General features: G+C 46.0%; 2 protein-coding genes across 4 annotated transcripts in view; one reads left to right on the forward strand and one right to left on the reverse strand.

Annotated features, from left to right (window-relative positions):
- Positions 1 to 1,348: 1,348 nt before the first annotated feature.
- Positions 1,349 to 18,551, reverse strand: LOC144247236 (uncharacterized). The gene is made up of 8 exons (XM_085556463.1): positions 18,427 to 18,551; positions 17,213 to 17,270; positions 5,864 to 5,891; positions 5,705 to 5,770; positions 4,480 to 4,715; positions 4,106 to 4,238; positions 3,165 to 3,335; positions 1,349 to 2,207 (listed from the first exon to the last, which is right to left on the reverse strand). Exons 1-8 carry the CDS (start codon positions 18,549 to 18,551, stop codon positions 2,014 to 2,016), a joined length of 1,011 nt encoding a protein of 336 aa, XP_085412589.1. The 3' UTR covers positions 1,349 to 2,013.
- COX10 (cytochrome c oxidase assembly factor heme A:farnesyltransferase COX10) overlaps positions 18,473 to 19,377 on the forward strand; it is a 95,744-nt gene continuing 94,839 nt past the window's right edge. For 2 of the 3 annotated variants that reach the window (XM_021539072.3, XM_085556870.1), the window contains exon 1: positions 18,473 to 18,592. In XM_021539072.3, the coding sequence (XP_021394747.3) occupies positions 18,550 to 18,592 (43 nt within the window). In that variant the 5' untranslated portion in view covers positions 18,473 to 18,549. Of the gene's footprint in view, positions 18,971 to 19,377 lie in introns of all 3 variants that reach the window. The other variant, XM_085556871.1, reaches the window with a different exon arrangement.

Below are 19,377 nucleotides of genomic sequence, written 5' to 3' on the forward strand. Positions count from 1 at the left end.
CTAAAAAAACCCTCATCTTCAAAATGTCTTAAAACCCCGACAAAAACATGAAAATAGCCTCAGAATGCCCTTAAAATACAATAAAAATACTCTACTTTAAAAAGCCCCCAAAGAACCTTTAAAAAATATCTCTAAATATTCCTAGAAGAGCTCTAAAAATAGCTCCAAAATCCTTAAAACACATTGATGAGACCCTAAAGAAACACCGCAGCGAGGAAGGCTGGAGAACGCGCTCCGGCAGGAAAGTGGCTCCCCCGCCCTGCCAGCGCTGCCACGGCTGCAGCTCCCTTCCTCTGAAACCCCGACACTGACGCCACGCTCCGGCGCTCACCTCACCCAACAAGGGAAAAGAAATGTAGGCTTCCCTTCAATCGTGTCCCCTAGAAGAGAAGAAAAGAAGCAGCTTTCCTCAAATGATGGCAAAAGGGAGAATTTTACCTCAATCCAAACCCCTTAAAAGGTGGGACCACAGGACTGCCCCCTCCAATTCAACCCCAGGATGACGAAATTTCAAAGGGAAAGGAGAAAAGTCCCCGCTATAAAGGCACAGCACCGGCTCACCTGCTTGGCTGCTGCTTCTCGGCACAATGGTTTGTCCCTGGGCTCCTCCTTTGAGCAATGCTCCACGTATCCAAGTGGGGATCCAGGTGATCCCCCGGACCCTGTCCGAAGCGCTCACCGTCCTTCCAGGAGACAGCCCCGGGAGCCCCCCACAAACTCCTCTTCTCCAGCAGCTCCATGCAAAACCTGGCTGAGGCAAACCCTCACCCTTAAATAACCTCCCCCCGGCAGGACACGCCCCTCCTCCTCATCAACTTAACAGCTCGCACCTGTGGCTGCTCTGAGCCCTCATCAACTTAACAGCTCACACCTGCTTCTGTTGCCACTCTCCAACAGGGTCTCTTGGTCTCTCCCTCTCCAGCACACAGCCCACTTCTCACAGACACAGATCCAACAGAAATCTGCTACAGGTGTTGGCTTTTCTTAATCCACCTGGTTACACGATTAAAACACATACATGCATTGATGGTCTTTGAGAGAAAGCTTTCCCCTGGAGAAAACAGTCCTTTTGCCGGCACACTTTGATACACCTTCGGAAAAAGCAGAATCTGCACCAACTCCTAAGACCCCTGCCGAGGAACCCAGCCCTGCCTGGGACACCCAAAGCAGCAGACCTCAAAAAAGGAGGGGAAAAGTCAAGCTTGGAGTGGAAAAAGAGGATAGAACTACAGCAGCCTTTAAAAATGCCTGCACAGAGCAATAGTGGGAACCAGACACATTTATTCTTTCCTTGCTTTCTGTGATGACATAAATAGGAAGTAAGAACACGGTAAACAAAAGGCAGAGCTAGGATTTTACAGGTCTTCATTTTGGCAGGCTGCATGACAAACACCTCTTCAGGGACTGCGATGCCTTTTGGGGAATGGCAGAGAACGGAGGCAAAAGGTGCCGGGAGCCCTTTCTGTTCCCTTCAGCCCCTGCAGCCCCTCCAGTGCTTTCAGGGCACTCTCTTGGTTCGTTCCTAGAGAAAAAGGCTAGGGCATGATTTTCAAAACTACTGCCCGTCCCCAGTCAGAGTTTCCTACATTCCTGGGTACAAATGAGTGGATGGAGAGAGTGGATGGATGCTGTCCAGCAGTGTCCCCAGGGGCATCTGGAGTGTTCACACTGCTGAGCTGAGAAAAACTCACCAAACCCAGCCCAGGGGCCTGTGATCCTCCACCCACCCGGGGGAACTCCGGGCGCTGTAAACAGAGGCCACAGCGCACACCAGGCTCTGCTGTGCCCGGTGAGGAGTCTCTGTATGAGCCCTGAGCCCTGGCATCACCTCCCAGACACCACAGAGACCTCTTGTGCCATCAGAGAAAAGCCCTGGAGCAAATGTGTGTCCCCAGCACGATCAACAAGAGATGCAGAATTACCTCCTCAATAAAAACACTGTTTCTGATGGAAATGTTACCTCTGTCAACTGTGAGGATTTTATAGGAATACTGGCTCAAGAATTCAGTGACTTCAGGGATTCCATACCACAGGTTCCTGGGACTGCTTGGGCATCCAGAGCCTATAGTATTGGTTAAACTGGTAGAGCTGAGGATACTTAGCAGCTTTGTCACAGAGCTGGAACGTCACGCAGGGAGCAAGGGGTTCTCTCGGAGAGTGCAGGAGGCCAGTGAAAACAGCATCAAGGTAGTCCACATCATCTGCTCCTAGAAAAGCCAAATAAATTAAACTACTGACATGAGCATGGACACTGGGGCAACGTTCCTTACTTTGGGCCTTGCCAGCAGCCCACAGAGCCTCACGCAGAAAAGAACTGATCGAGATCAAAAAGTGTTCCTAGTGACCTAGACACGTGCTCCTGGCCGCTGAGGTACCTGAAAAACCCTCCAGACATCATCAGCTCTTGCTGAAGCAAATAATCCACCTTCACCGTGTTGTGCTAAACACACGTCTGGCCCTTAACAGGGAGAGACCCTGCCAGGCACCGCCTCAGAGAAGAACTGAGCTGTACTGGGGGGACACACCCAGCCGACGTGTACGAGTTAAACAGAATTTTCTGTCAGAACTGGGACTTTCAGCACCCCCCAGGTGCTACTCAACTGCCACATACACACAGAGGGCTTCGTGAGGTGCTCTGGGGTTGGCCAGTCCTGCTCCAAGCCCTGCTGATGCCCCTGTGATTTTAACACCGTCCTCAAGGAGGTGGTAGAACCTCACAGTATTTGCCCCTGGAGCTTAATTTCTGAAGTTTCCTTTGGGAAACGCATCCACTTCCTACTTAACAAGGCAGACCTCTCTCCCTGCTCTCGGGAAGAGCTGCCTACAGGCAGGGGAACCACCTTCCTCTCCTGATCGCCATGCTCTGCCCTTAAAATGCTGTGTTACTGAGGCCAACTACTTCCAGACCAAGACTGTCCATGCAGGCACAGTGTCCCTTCTCTTTAGGGTCAGGGAAAAAGGGCAGAAGCACCTACAGAGCTACAATGCCCCTCTTGAGCACAAAGCACCGTGAATCTGCACCTCCTGCTGCTTGCAGGGAAGATAATAAAATGCCTCAAGGTAAAAAATTATAAATGGTAAAAAGTTATAACAAGAGGGTAGAAATGATGCCACTTTCACTCCACTGCTAGAAATGACACATAAAAAATAAAAAAAAACTGTACCTGTTCTGTTTTCAGACTGAAGCAACATCATATTCCTGGCTTCTAATGCAGCAGGGACAACAGCACTGAAGGGAAATGTTTGGATAATCACGTCTTCATTTAAAGAGAACCCAATTCCTTCATCTAAGCCATCACTGCCCTCCATCAGAACAGCCAGCATATCCACGACATCTAATAAGTGACGGAAAAAATGTAAGCAGAGGATCCAGACTAACTGGGAAAACAACAGAGGTAGAATGCAACATTCCAGGAACACAAGGTATCTTTCTAGTTCCCAAAATAAAAAAACAAAACAAAACAAAACAAACAACACAAACAAACCCCCCCCAAAAAAAAAAAAAAAACAACAAACCAAACAAAAAACCCAAAGACACATTCGCCAGGCAATACAATGTTAGGGGCAGCACAAAAATCACAGCTGTTCTTCACTCTGCCTTTCAAAGCTGCTGTCCAGCACAGGTTGCCCAGAGAAGCTGTGGCTGGCCCCGGATCCCTGGAAGTGTCCAAGGCCAGGCTGGACAGGGCTTAGAGCGCCCTGGAATGGTGGAAGGTGTCCCTGCCCATGGCAGGGGGTGGAACGGAACGAGCTTTAAAAAAGGTGCCTTCCCATCCAAGCCCTTCTGGGATTCCATGATTCTGTGAACAGCCCCGGGCAGAAGGACTGAATGTCCATTGTAGTTCGAAAATGTTGCTGCAAGAGCACGGAGAGAGATTTCAAATACTGTTAAAGTGGCACAACCACATCAAAAATTACATCTGGGGGTAAAGTGGCAACTCTGCAATTCCAACTTCTGATACCAAGGACACATGGAGGGCTGAATCCTGGAGATCCTTACATGACAGGATTTCTAGTGTTATCCATCCCCAGTTTGCTGCTTAGGGTTAGAAAAGGTAGTCAGTCCCAAGTCGTGGAATTCTGTTCTTAAAGGGTTACCACATACCATCAATGTGAGAGACGGGGATGCTGATGTTTGATCCGAGTCCTGTAGCAACCTGGAGCACGCTGGCTTCCCGAACCAGGTCTGCTGCCTTGTCCGTGTAGGGGTAGGGCTTTGTCCTCAGCTTCAGCAGGATCTGTCAGCAAAGGTGGAGAGAAAAGTAAGTTAACCGGCTCCCAAGTGTGGGGGGACCATGTGCTGCTAAGGAAGACCACGTGCTGAAAGTGGTTGGAAGCAGGGCGGGTTTTAGGACGACAAGTTCCATACTACTGCGGGATTCTGTCTACAGTTCCTGCTCTACAAACCAAATACATCAAACGACAAAAATAAACAAACAAAAAAACCCCACATTAAATTAACAAAATAATTATTCCTACCTCAATAACCCCATAACGCCTCGCACCATTCCAAGGAGGGCGGCAGGAGGGGCGGGCAGAGCCAGGGCCCCGCTCCGCCGCCCTGGCGGCATTTTCCGGCACGCGGCCACTCCCGGCATCTGGAGAGGGGCGCGGGGCCGGGAAAGGCGGCGCAGCCCTGCTCCGATACCGCTCGGCTGCGGCCCGGGAGCGCTGCGACCGTGCCTCCGCCGCCCGCTCGCCGCTCGCTCCCGCCCCTCACCCCTCCCGCCCCGTCTCGGTGGTTGAAAACAGTGAGAAATAGAAACGCACAGGGACGGACGGAAATGAAGTTAGAGATAGAAAAGTAATATGAGAAGCAAAGGAAGAAATACAGTGAAAAGAAAATGACTAAACCACACCAAAGAAAGACAGGAGCCAAAGCTGGAGGGGGAGGAAGCAGGGGGGATCATTATTAGGGTTGATTCAACTTTATTGAATGAATTTCTTTATTTACGCTTCAGCAAAACACATGGAAACGATGTACACAAATGCAAGTACAGATACAATCCATATACAGGCTGGTAGAAGTCCAACTTGCATACAGAGCAATACATGGAAAAGCAGCAGCAAATGCAAATACAGAACAATACAGAGCAATAGAAACCAAACACATATTAACACAATATGATCTTTTTTCTACTGTCATTACATTTTGTTTAATTGTTAGAGGAAACCCAAAATAAAAATAGCACACAGAAAACAACACTCATCCACCATGAGCACCTCCTTCACATTACACACAAACTCGCCATCGCTCTCATCTGAACTTCAACACATCTTCTGACAGCAGCTCTGACAGCTAGGAGCTATTTCCACTCTGGGCCCATCAGTTTTGCACCCAAAACCCCATAGAAGACAGATGAACTACAAAGTTTTATAACTGCTCTACCTAAGCGTGACTATGTACCCGGGGAAGAGCAGCTCCAATCATAAGTGGCACAACAGAGGCACATACAACGTAAGCCAAGGTAGGTACATACAATGTGAGTATGCACAACATAAGCCAACATAGGTACATGGAGTATAAGTACATACAATATAAACTGACAGAGACAAAGTGATGTGGCATTGCTGAAACCTAAGTGGACCCTGGCTCCTCCTCCCGATCTCCCCAGCCATTGCCAAAGGCTACCCAGATACCACCTAGAAATAAAAGATTTCACAGCTTCATCACAGAGTCCTGAAATATTTCCAGATGGCTCACAAGCACAGGAAACCTGGTCCACCAGCCAGTTGGTGATGGGGGTTTGGCATACTCTGAGTGGATTGCCTAAAACACACAAATGAGAATGGAGGCTTAGAGATGCACCAGAAATTGAGACCTGAGTGAGAACAACTGCTTCTGCAACCCGTCACTGCTCACCTTGGCTGCCAACATCTGGATCTAACTCCTAAAAATAAAGACAGAAAACAGTGCTGTAACACAGAGTCACCATTTACACTTCCACTGCAGAGACAAATGGTGACTGACCAGACCAGGAAACATCCTCTCCAGGGATGGGGCGCTCTGCCATGGATTTAATCCACCTGCATCTGAAAGAAAGTTATAACAAAAGTCAAATGGCTGCAGAATAACTTAACAGCTCCAGACATGTCAATCTAGGAATACCATCTAGAGTCCAACTCCACCCTGCATTACAAAATTCAAGTGCCCGGGACTTGTCCCATCACACCAGGCTATGCAGCAGGGAAGAACAGCTCCAGGACAAATATGTACTTACACCTGTGACACAGGACAGGAGGACAGGACATGACAAACAAGGGGATGCTAAAGACAAGCAACACATTATACTAACAAGATTATGACAGAACAACTATAGAAATCTTCCTGGCACGAAGAATAATGGCAAGGACTGAGAGGATGCCAAAAGAGATGCCCGATGCTATGGCAACAGTGGATGGCAGAGGCTCTAGGGAGAAAAAGAGAAGACTGTAATAGAGTGACGTGTTAGAAGAACTGTTGGTCACAATGATAGAGATGACCATGAGACAATGCTACATTTAGAATGCTGTCCGTATCCCTACAATCTTGTAAGTGCCAGGACATTACGATTCATGGCTGGAAAGTATGGATGGTGATACTGCTGGAAGCAAGGCCTCAAAAGTCATCTGACTCAATGCTTCTGAATTGCGACTCGGAGACATGGCCGAGCCCGCCGGGAAAGGAATGAACTACATCGGCATCGTGCTGAGAAGTACGAGCGTTCGAGAACCTAGAGATCATGGCTGATGCTTGAGGTTAGGCCCTCGAGGGGAAAAGGCAGAGATACCTGGTCTGAGGCACCCCAATGACATGCTAGGAAACACAATACACCAGACAACAAAACACAGACTGGAACTGCTCTGCACTGCACACCCTACAGCTGCAATAAAAAGTAGGGCCTCTTCCTTTAGCTGTCCTAAAAGCCCCTTAGTGGATATCCCTTTCCCCTCTGCTAATTTTTAAATCTGTACCAAGAATTTCCAGTCCACTACTAGATGATCATCCTATCTCCAGGCCATGGTCCCCAACTTATCTTTTGGATGACTGGCGACATGAATCCAGGGTCTGGATTTGAAAGAACTTGGTAAAGAGTAAGATTCATAACTGTTGTAATTACATAGACTTGCTGTAGGGTGATTAAGTTCTTCATCTTTGAAACAGAGCCTACTTGTTAGTGTCCAGCCAGCCCTGCAGTAGCTGGGCGGTTGGTGATTGATGTAGTTGTGGTTCACTTTTCTAATGATTTTTGGAAAGCTGGTCCATCAGCTGAGGTTATTTACACCAGTGGATCAGCACAATCAGTTTGGTGGTGGTAGTGGATTGTTATTCCTATTTGATTGCTGTGCTGAACATATCACCCTGATCTCAGGGAGTGCAGGGAAAGGGAAAAAGGGAATGTGAAAATACTCAAAGCATCATTATGGATGCAAACATGCAGATAGCCCATGCAGTCCGTGATGTGAATGTGACTAAGGGATGCATGAAATTCCACCTAGTGGGGTAACTGCAAAGATCAGCCATGCCTAGGGAAGTCTGCCATCTCCTGTTGCATGCTGAAGTACCTTGTGTACCCACCATAACCCCAATTTTCTTTCCCCAGTGTCCCTTTGACAGACCACTGCAGGCAGCTGGAGCACTGCTGGTGTGTATGACCTGATGTGTGTTTGAAGCATGGGTTGTTGGATGCTATTTTGAATCCTACTGATGCGTTAGGATTTTAGCTTTTTTATTTTTCATATATTGGTAATTCTGCACCCCAGCAGCTGCAGTGGTATGAAACACTGGCACATCAGCTGCCAGCACCATTTACAATAGCAAGATTGGTCTCTTAGGACAATAATGGATGTAGGACAAATTATGATGGTAAGCTGAAAGTGCTATTACTCATTATTGAAACTTTGAATTGCTCTCTGGCCAGTGCTAAAACTATAAAGCCGGCAGCCAGTGGACAAGCCCTCAGTAACCTCTGCCACTGAACTAAAAGCTTTTGGAGGGGAACAGAAGTGCTATAAATCTTTGGGGTGACATTTAATATTTGTCAGAGAAGCACTTTGGACTTATTTTAATCTCTTCATTTTGGAAAGTTCATAATAACAAATAATGGGTGCCTTGAACCTGGCCAGTGAATCCCCTGCCTCTCCCAGCTCCAAATGGAAACTAGAAGTGGCCCCTTAATAGAAAGGGCAGCTCTGCTCATTGCTGCCTCTTGTGCACTGTGTGGTCTCCCAGCTGCTGCTAAATGGATACAATCCATTTAGTGTTTACACTTGCTGCCTGTTACTGCAATGACACCGGAGTCTGCAAATGTTTTAACTTGATTTTTTTTAAAACTGTCCATTAACCTTCCTCAGTGATTGGAAGAAAAGTAAATTATTTATGATGCGGATGTTATAGGGGGATTGTTTCTGCATTAACATTTCATTTGGGAGTGTTAAATCTGTCTCTCATGCTAAGTTAAGGATTTGGTTTATCAGGTGATTTGTCCAGAGATGAATCCCATCCAAACACACACCTACCAGCACCTCTTCTTCTGCTCAGATGCTTCCCTGCCATGAAATGAGTGTCCCATGCTCCAAGTGAAGCAAATGCTGGGCCAAGGTGAATAACCTTATAAAGTGTACTTTCAAGCTGTAAATTTTGCTACTCACCTAAATGAGAAGCAGTCTCATCTGGAAAAAGAAAAATGGATTTTTGCCATTAGCATGCCTGCTATTTTTGGCTGGGCTTATTCAGGCCATGCTGATCTCCTTGATGAGAGGTTTTACTGGTAGGTAGATCAGTCACTACTGCACTAGAACAGATTCTCAAAGAGTTGCTAAACCTAATTTAAGATTAGTATGTCAGGAAAAAAGTGACTTTTTTAATTGTCACAGTGGTATCCAAATGGAAGATGTAGGGACAATTTTCATGACAGGACAAGAAGACACAGTTACAAGCTGAGCCAGGGGAGCTTCAGGTTGCACATTGGGAACAATTTCTTCACTGAAAGGGTTGTTAAGCATTGTACTGGACTGCCTGGGGAAGTGGTGGAGTCCCCATCCCTGGGGTTCCTGGAAGTGTCCAAGGAATGACTGGAGCTGGCCCTCAGTGCTATGGTCTGGTTAACAGAGTGGGAATTGGTCACAGCTTGGACTTGGAGGTCTTCTCTAGCCTTTATCGTTCTGTATGTTTGTGTTTCCTGGGCTATCTCTGTCACTATTCATCCCAGACTCCTTCTCAGGAGTGAAGGGAGTAGGCTGACATATGGCCAATTGGAAAGGGACTAAGTCCCAAGTCCAGGTATTAGAGCTTTAGAAATAGCTGTAACTGCTATATTTAAAAAAAAAAAAAAAATTAAATGCCACCAAAGTCCTTCTGCAAACAGCAGAACACTATCCTGGGGAAAGCTGTTTGAGGACATAAGCTAACAAATTCCACCTCACATTTCTGAGCACAAGCAGTCAGGGAGCTGCAAATGCACAGGTTTTTGGAGGAACTGGCACTGCCATATGCAAAACATTGGGCTATCCAGTCTGACTGGCTGTCCTCAGCACATTTGAGGCAGTGATTTCCCTCTCTCACCCACAATTAACCTTCCTGTGACTGCCACAAAAGAGCAGGTTGCAAAGTACTCTGAGGGCATCTGCTGAAAAGCGTTGTATAAACACACTGTAGAAAGAACACAAACTTGAAACTTGGACCAACACCACTTCCCTGTTCCATGTTAATATGTATGTGTGGGAAGTTCATGTACAAATGAATGTACAACGTACAAAAGCCAAACTGATACTGAGATGCCTGCAGTGTGTTCTCCAGAGAATAAATGTTTGAACTGTGGCTTGGAAAGAAAAGGTTGAGAGCCTGCAGTGGGTTTGACCAGAGAAATGAGTCGGTTACTGGAAATACTCAGAGGTTTGTCTCAGAGGTTCAGTGTTGCCAACCAACCTGCACATAGGGTTATATTGATACATGCATAAGACTAAACATGACACCTCTGTCAAACTAATCCCTGGGTACTATTTAACTACCACAGCTGCTTTTAAAAGATTGCCTTGGGGCACAGCCCACCGAGGCAGAACAATATCATCATCTTAAGCATTTTCCAAGTTGCTGACAATTGGGAATTCATGCCTTGTAGCAAAATAATTATACAATAACAGTGGAAGTCAAACAAGAGGGCATTCAGCACCTGATTGTGCTCTCTGTCTCTGTCATGCCTTCACTGGTTTTGCTGATATCTCCATATAAAATCATGTCTCTGGGCATTTGGTCTCCTCGAGTGTCTGTGTTGCTGGCTTGGGATTTCGTTGCTGGCTTGCAAGCAGAATATACTGTGAATCACGACTTTGGGTTACTCTGCAATATTCTGTATTACTGTTTAAATAAAAATTGATCACCTTTTTATAGACTATTCTTATCATGACAACAGACACATTAATGTCGTTTATCACTGGGAGTGATAGAGTGAATTAAGGATGTGTATTCCTTTTCAATAGTGAGCAAGTGATTAAGTTCTTTGTAAGTGCAAGAATCTTCTTCCCATACTGAGGTTTTCTTTTTTCTGACTTTTCCTCATAAAAATATAGTTGCAAAATATCATAGCACACCAAATGCAACTATTTTATGATCTCATAAAAATAACACTGAGATGTGCTGTCCCATGGTATGAGGACACTGCTGGTGGAGCTGCGGCCATGCCTGTGGGAGCAGGAGTCCTGGCAGACACCAATGCCCTCAATTGCAGATTATTCCAAACTGCCTTCCCATAATTGCAGGAGAGGTTACATGTCATGCCTCAGCCTCACATGGCTTCCAGCACCATGTTCAGACAAGGGCGTTGGATTCCCCAGGACCTGTGCAGACCTAAATTGGAACCAGCAGTGGCCCTGGACATGTCGTACAAAGGATGAATCTTGGGAGATTGCTGCCAAGGAACACTTTTCTCCTCTCTTTTAAGTTAAAAATACACTGAAAGAAGTGTAAGCTTTTGGGTATATATATATATAGGTATTATAGGTAGTGGCAGCAGCAGTAAAAGTCATGTTTGAAGAGCTGGGGGCCATCCTTAAAACTAAAACACTTTGGCTTGAGCCTGACCTAGAATTTCAAAATACCTCTCCTCAGTACTCCTAGCTGACAGCATCAGCCCCAGTATCATCAGCAACAGCCACCTGCCTGTACAACTGGTAGTTACCCCAGGCTGCTGTGTCTGCAGGCAGTGGTGTGTCAGCTGAGTACATCCTCCAGAGGCTGTGTCTAGTACAAATGCCCGTTTTCCTTTCCATACTCAATTTAGTGTTTAATGTAGTCACAAAGAAAAGGCTCATCCTCACGCTGCTAGGCCTGTGACTCAATTGCATTTAAACCCAGCTCTTAGCAGGACAGACCTCATTAGAAATATTCTCTGCCAGCTGGAAGCCCTTGTCTGAAGTAGAACTAAGAGCAAGGACATGCAGCTAGAATGGCTGGGAGCTTCAGGCATTACCTTGCAGTTTGGGAAAGAAAGACATTAAAACCAGCATCTTTTTCACTGGATATACCTGGAAGTGATTGCAGTATTATTTTAGGTGCAGTATTATCTTTGTAAATAAGCCTTTCCCAAGAACCTGTTCCCCACAGGAAACAGGATGCAAAATTTTGGCCAAAATTTTTTGCTTCAGAATGCCAAATTTGGCCCAGAGAGAAGTGAGGCCTTGATGCATGGAGGAGGCTTTGATTCAGCCATAGTCTACGGCTCTGACCAGATACCAAAGCTGCTCACACCTCTGGGCAGACCATGGTGCACCCATGGAAAAGCAGCTCCTCCAGGAGAGGACACACTTTTTGCCATAAGGCAAAAAACCCGAGGGCAAATCCATCAGGAAAAAGCAGCATTGCCTCCAGAGATATTTCATCTGAGTATGTGTGGAGTGAATTTCGCCCAGCAGGGTAGATTCATTAATTACTCAGTTGTGTCTTTAAACTGAAAATATGCCTATTTAACAGTTTTCCACTCACAATGAATATATTTTCCCCAACAGGCTGCAAGTAGAGACAGAGTCTTTCCTTAAGATCACTGTGCCTTCCATTAGCGAAAGTTTTATTGTCAAAACAATAATTTGTCCAATGTTGAAAAGCTGCAAGGAAAGAAAGAAAAGTCAATACATTTGACCTTGCTTCTGGGAGAGAAACTCCTGGTAGTCATTACAAGTCAACTGTGGAAGTAGCAACAAATGATTTTAATGGATGTTTCGTAAACAAATTCTTTCTAAGAGCCAACATTCCTCTGTCCTTCAACCCACACCTGAAGGAACAGGGAATGGAGGTTGTCTGCCACAGCAAAAGTCCTTTGCTTCCTTGGTTATCTGAGAAGAGAGCAGACGGATAAGTGGAAAGTAATTTATCAGACCTGCGGGGAAATAAGGCTCATCAGGATTTCCTCGCAGTTGCAAAGACAGCAGCGATTTATTCAAATGTGGTTAAATGACACACTCATTTTTCTCACTTAGGTCGCGGTTCTGGAAAACATCTTGGAAAAGAATTTCAGTATGTGCTGATGTTTAAACTTGGGTGTGAGCCCCATGCAGACTAGTGAAACTCAAGCATGTACTTTACACATAAGCATGGATCTACTTAAGTGCTGTCCTCAGAGCTGCTGTTTAAGTGGCTCCTTGAGCTACAGCCTCCAGCTTTGAAAAGGCTCTCCTAGTCTTTGTGTGCAATGCAGAGAGAGCTAACTAAATACTTGCTTGTTTTCTATAGCATTGACCAGAACCACCTCAAGTGCCAGGGCAGCAGACATAAGCAGGAAAATTGACTCTGATCATCTCTGGAGTAATTTAACATTTCAGTGGAGCCAAGTGTTCGTTCAGTGGAGCCAAGTGCTTTTCAACTCCCATGGTGTCAAAACAATTAGCAGATCACAGCACTGCTGATTCACTGGTGCTCCAAGAAAAGCATCTGGCCAACATATGGAAATTTAACACAAGCACTGAATAGCCTTCTTCTTGCACCATCAACTGGACAGACCCATTAGGATGATTCTTATATCACAGGATAGGTTTTGCAATTTAACTTAACCATCTGGAAAGACATCACTGCAGAATTCCAATTACATATTTTTATCATAAGCCTGTTTTCCATGCATTACCCCTGTTAGAATTCAGAGAATATAAAATATCCTAAGTTGGAAAGAACCCAAGAGGATAATCAAATCAAATTTCTTTAGCAGGTTGGGGATTTTGATTTAGATTAGATATTTGGAAGAAATTCTCCCCTGTGAGGGAGCCTGGCACATGCTACCCAGAGAAGCTGTGGCTGCCCCATTCCTGGAAGTGCTTAAGGCCAGGTTGGATGGGACTTGGACCAACCTGGAATAGTGGAAGGTGCCCCTGCCCATGCCAGGGGTTGGAATGAGATGGTCTTCTAGGTCTCTTCCAACACAAAACATTCTGTGATGTTTCTAAATTCAAGACCTTCTGTTAATTTGCTATTGGTTACATCCCTACCCACCTTGACAATTCCAGAAAGTATGATTTGGTACTAAAGCAATTAGTACTCTTGCTGACTAGTGAATGAGATCATGGCTGTCAGATTGGAAAAAAGCTATAACACAATAATGAGCCTGATCATTTAAAAGTCAAAGGCAAAGAAGCAGTCTCTGTGTGGATAGCAGGTATCTTTGAGACAGTTATGCATCTGACATTATCATAAAGAAAGAAAAAAATGGGGATGTGGAGGATGCCTAGTGTTCTTTGAGGGTCTTTAAGTAGGGAGGACTACAAACCCTGATGGTAGGATGGTCAGTGTGTTTCCAGTTAACGTGCTTGTCCCCTTCAGTGGAACTACAATGTGTTCATCAAAGAGATCCACGGACTCCAGTACTTTTACACAGAGGAGTTACTCCAGAGTTCCTTGTGTTTCCAGCAAAGGTGTCAGACAGGGTAAATGGAAGCACCAAATATGTTCCGTGTATGGTTCTGTGAATACTATTCCCTCATAATGAAAAGCAAAAGGTATCTCATCTACTTAGATGTAGTGTCTATTTCTTCTGATGCTTGAATTATTATTCTAGTATGGGTGGAGCAAACTCTCTGCACACCTTGCATCAACTGCTGGGTGACTTGCTATGTTGTTCCCATCTCCAAAGGGGATGGAAGGCTGCAGGTGACTTCCAGCATCTCCCATCAAGCCACTTATGAAAAAGGCCAACTAGAAAGCAGATCTTGTCAGACACATCCTAAAAAGCAGAGCTGCAAATGCTTGCCCATCAGGAGTAGGACACAGATGGATTTTCAGATTATTATAAAAGTGCCATTCAGTCAGAAATGGATTTCATTAATCAAATGCATTTTTTACATAGCTTCAGACTTGGCTGAAAATGTTCCTTCTTATTTTATTTATTGGCATTTATTAACGCAGCTATTAGCTATGTTAATGCAACCTCAATGGTATTTTCATTTAACTCCTAACAGGCAGTTCTTATGTATACCACATAGCAAATGTGACCAGAAGGAATTTGACACAACCAACTCTTCCTTTGGAATCAATATGGGATCCAAAACAAACCTCTGGTGATCTCAGCATCACTGCCCAAGGAACCAGGCATCCTACAAATAAATACTGAATTGCAAACCTGCAGCCAGTTGAGAATAAATCTGCTTCACTGGAAGTGGAAGAGAAAGCAGAGTTCAAGGCTGCTACTGAATTGGTGGCCAAATGCCAATACCATACACTTTAAGGCAGTATAAAATCATTCATCTGACAGGCTGACCCTCCACGCTGGGAAAATAAAGCTATGTAACTATCTTCTGTGTCTCACAACAGTGGTTCTATGCCCTGTTGAAAGCAGCCATCTCTCTCCATGGGCTATTTACTCATGCAGAATCCATGCAGGACCTCAGCAACACTTCTGAATTGCTTCTGCTATTCAGTGTTGTTGGTGTGTTGTATTTCCACACCTCTTTCCTGTGTATTTCCTAGAGCACCTGCAAGCTTCCTTGATCACTTTCTCCACTGAGATATTTTGCTTCACTCAGATGCTTTTCAAACTGCTTTGGGTTTGGGTTTTTTGCTTCCTCCTCTCCCACACCATGCCATGCCACACAGTAGCAGCATGCGCCCATTAGCAGCAGCTCACCAGCAGTAAATGAACTAACTTATAAAATATGCATGGGGAAGCAAGTCATTACACAATCACATGCCAAAACATTTCAGATCTGGACTTTTTTTTTTTTTAAGCCACATGCAAGCACTGCAGTGCTATCTTTGCATGTAACTGCTATTTTTGTCCCTTTCCTTGTCCTTGTGATAGGACATCTCTTATCACTAACTGTCCTCCCATGGCTTTGGCATCTCTCAAGAGCATCCTGCATTGTGCAGATGTTTGTCTCTCTGGTATTCTCTGTGATCCTTCAGTGTTCCCTGAGTTTTGCACCAATCACTGGCACAGACTCATTAATCGTCAGTGCAATAAGATAATACCTTACAAATGGTGCATGATGTGCTGGGAAAAACACTGATACTGCAATTGGGACAGCTACCAACATACTGGCACTGGCTCGGATACCCACAGTCCACCTAGGACCCAGGTGAATAATTTAATCTTTCCCTTCACATAAATTTGTTAGCTCTTGAACACTGCATGTGTTCATGAAGAGTCACTGAAGGGAAAATGACCTTGGGTTTTGCCAGTGTTCATTGTCAGACCCTTTGCTACTTAGGCCTTCCTCTCTAAACTCCAGATAAAAAAAATATTTGCATTTTTTTTTTTTGGGCTAAATTGTTAATTTAACATTAACATGAACAGACCTTTCAAGCCTTGGATATAGTACTTTGCCTAAAGGTGCCATGTAGGGCTACTGAGGCAACTTCAACATGAGTAACACTGTTTTCTTCCACATCACCCTCTATGCAGACACCTTACATGTGTTTGAGGTATGAATTTGGGAGAATTGATATTTCCATTTTAGAGATGAGAAAATTTGGGGTGCTGGAAGGGATTTCACCTGTATCAGCCATGAGGTGCCTGTGGCCATCAGAAATAGGACAAGAATAATTTATAAGACCAGGAAATATTTCTTTAGTGGGAGGGTGGTCAAACTCTGGAACAGGCTTCCCAGACAGCTGGTGGATGTTCCAAGACTGTGAGTGTTTAAGAGGCATTTGGATAATGCTGTTAATAATATTCTCTAACTTTTGGCCAACTCTGAATGTTCAGGCAGTTGGATTTGATGAACACTGAATGTCCCTTCCAACCGAAACAGTTCTATTCTATTCTATTCTATTCTATTCTATTCTATTCTATTCTATTCTAATTTTCTTCACCATTTTTTATTTCCTCACCTCCAAATCCTCCTTCCGTCTTGTGCAGCTGTGCCAGACAGTCCCAGCGTTATGCTATCCTGGCAGAAAAGTGTTGGTTTATCACTCACAGATGCTTTCAGTAGACTTTCAGCTTTCCCTCTGAGCTGCTTTGAGGTCTGCTCTTGCCTTCTGAAGCAGTTAATTCCTACAGTGTCTTCCCCTCAAAATGTCTTGAACTGCTTCAGAGGATACTCTAGGGTGACACAGAAGCCAGCCCTGCTGTTCAGAGGACACAGTGGCCACATGTGAGTGACAGCAGCGCTGTGCAGGGCCCCAGTACACCCACATTTGCAGCCCTGTGGTGGCACATTCTTGTTGGTCCATGCAAGACAGGCACAGGGATGGTGGGGCACAAATGTCTCCTGAGCCTTTTTGCATCTGCACTTGAACAAGGACCCTATCTTCCTTCCATCCCTCTCCCATGCCAGGCCCTTGTGCCTTTGTTGATTCCTTTCCCTTTTTGTTCAGACTCTGATCCAAGGCCCTTCCACTTTGCTCTGCTTTAGCCTTTCAACCTTTACAACAGTACCTGTGCAGGACCAGTTGAAACAGTATAACCAGCAAAATAAGCAATTTCTCCCTTTCAGTTTAGCAAGTTGAATCATCTTAGCAAAGGATCCAGCCACCCCCAGAACATGCATGAGGGCAGGATGATGTGACAGCTGCAACAGCTCTTCAGTGTTACCCCCTGAAATGCATATTTTTACCCAAGGAGTATAGAAACCAAACCTTCAGTTTCAAAAATTACTTTAGAAACTAAACACCTTTTTTTTTTTTTTTTTTTTTTTTAACGTAGCATTTGGCTCTTAAAGCTCAGGTTCTTTTGGGAATGAGACTCATTTTTTATTAGCCCTACCTTGGCTGCTTTACAAGGATTTTGCAATGCCCCAGTGCATTCCTGGTCACCTTCTTGCTGTGCCAGTTGTGGCCACATCCTGGCCACAACTGTTTGCTGGGGATGAGCCTGGAGATGCAGCAGAGGAAACAGCCCCAGTGCCTGGCAGAGGCCGTGAGGAGGCTCCAGGCAGGGCTCTGGGCACTTCCTCATGGGAAAGGTGACCAAGATCTCCCATCTGGCCCTAGCTCCCACCTGAAAGCTGTCACCTGTTGCTGTACCCCAAAAAAGACACCCTGGTTCTTCACTCACTGGCTGGTTCGCTGAGTGAGAAACTGTTGTGGTACCTGTTCTGCAGGAGCAATCTCACCAACATCTCCCCCCAAGAACTGTTGTTCTTTGCCATAACAACTTTTTAATTCAGTTTTGAAACTTTTTGTTTCATTGCTTGTTTCTCCATGGAAACGGTGTGCTGACCACATAGAGTGTACAATGGTAATTTACATTTTCATCTCAGCGTTGATGACACATTTCATGTTTTGGACTTGCACAACTGATTTTGTTTGTACATCTAAATTTTCTTCCTCATTATCTGGAGTGTCCAGTTCTGCCCTCCTCAGAAGAAAAAAAGAGAAACTACTAGAGAGGGTCCAGTGGAGGCCACAAAGATGATGAGGGGTCTGGAGCATCTCTTGATGAACTATGGGAACTGAGCCTGTTTAGTTTGGGGAAGACTGAGGGGGGAAATCTCATTAGTGCATATAAATAGCTCCAAGGATGCCGAGAGGATGGTGCCAGACTCTTCTCAGTGGTTCCCAGTAACAGGACAAGAAGTAATAGCCATGAACTAAAACACATGAAATTCCACCTCAAGGCGAAGAATTCCTTTCCATGGAGGGTGGCAGAGCCCTGAACAGCTGCCCAGGGAGGGCATGGAGTCTCGTCTCTGGAGACACTCCAATCCCACCTGGATGTGCTCCCGTGTCACCTGCCCTGGGTGACCCTGCCTGGGCAGGGGGCTTTGGACCGGGTGATCTCCAGAGGTCCCTTCCAACCCAAACGTTTCTGGGAGTCTGTTATTTTAGGTAAGTTTATTTTGTACTGGTAGAGAGGTGAAAATCCTTTTGACTCCTTCCACGCCGCTTTTATATGTTGGCCTGGGGAGTTTCAAACTTCGGTATAAAAACCCTCACATAGCCCGGGGCACGGTCACGCCTCACGGCCAAGCAGCCCGCGCAGGGGACAGTCCCAGCCAGGACACTCCCCACACGGCCGCCCTCCTCACCGGGACAGCCCCAATGACCGCTCCGCCTCCGCGGCAGCGCCGACCCGGAACGCGTTTGGAGGTGGTGCCGGGAAGATGGCGGCGCCCAGGCGGTGAGGGGAGAGCGGCGCAGCAGCCACGGCCATGAGTGCCGCCCGCGGCTGCCGCCCGCCCCGGGCGTTCGCAGGTACCGCGGAGCCGTAGGGCGAGAGGGCCGGTGTGCGGGCAGGGCCGGGGCTGCTCTGTGGAGCGGTCCCCGGAGCCTGCAAGGCCGTGCCTGTGCGTGTCCTCGTGTGCGGGGCGTCCCGGTGTGCCACACTGCGCTCTGTGTCCTCCACGTGTGTTTATCTTTGGTGCTGTCCTATGGCAGCTGCTTCCTCTTAGTGCTTATTTAAAAAGATAACCTTGTCGATAGTGTATATAGTAGTGGGACAATACTATGTTGTACGATGCTCCATCACCAAGGCTGCCTGAGTTCAAGCAGCGTTTGGACAACCCTTTCAAGGTCAGGGTGGGATTGTTGGGTTGTCCTGTGAAGGGCCAGCAATTGAATTCGATGATCCTTGTGAGTATCTTCCACCTCAGGATATTCTGTGAAAATGTGTCTTACTGGTGTTCAGGAATTTGGAAGAAACACTCAAAATTTTATTGGGACATGCCAACAGTTCAGTTTTGGGCCCCTTGGGATAAGAAGGAAAAGGAGGGTTTGGAATGTATCCAGGCAAGGGAACAGAGCTCGGGAAGGGTCTGGAGCACCAGAAGTAGCTGAGGGAGCTGGGCGGCCTCAGCCTGAAGAAAAGGAGGCACAGGGGAACTTCCCATTCTCCACAATTCCCTAAGAGGAGGGTGCAGCTAGCTGGGGACTGGGCTCTGCTCTCAGGAAGTGAGGGACAGGATAAGAGGAAGTGCCCACAAGTTTGGCTGGGGGAGGTTTGTGTTGAATCTTAAGAGAAAATTTCTTCTCTGAATGGG

Source organism: Lonchura striata, chromosome 18 (assembly GCF_050655825.1).
Source record: "Lonchura striata isolate lonStrDom1 chromosome 18, ASM5065582v1, whole genome shotgun sequence".
NCBI lineage: Eukaryota > Metazoa > Chordata > Aves > Passeriformes > Estrildidae > Lonchura > Lonchura striata.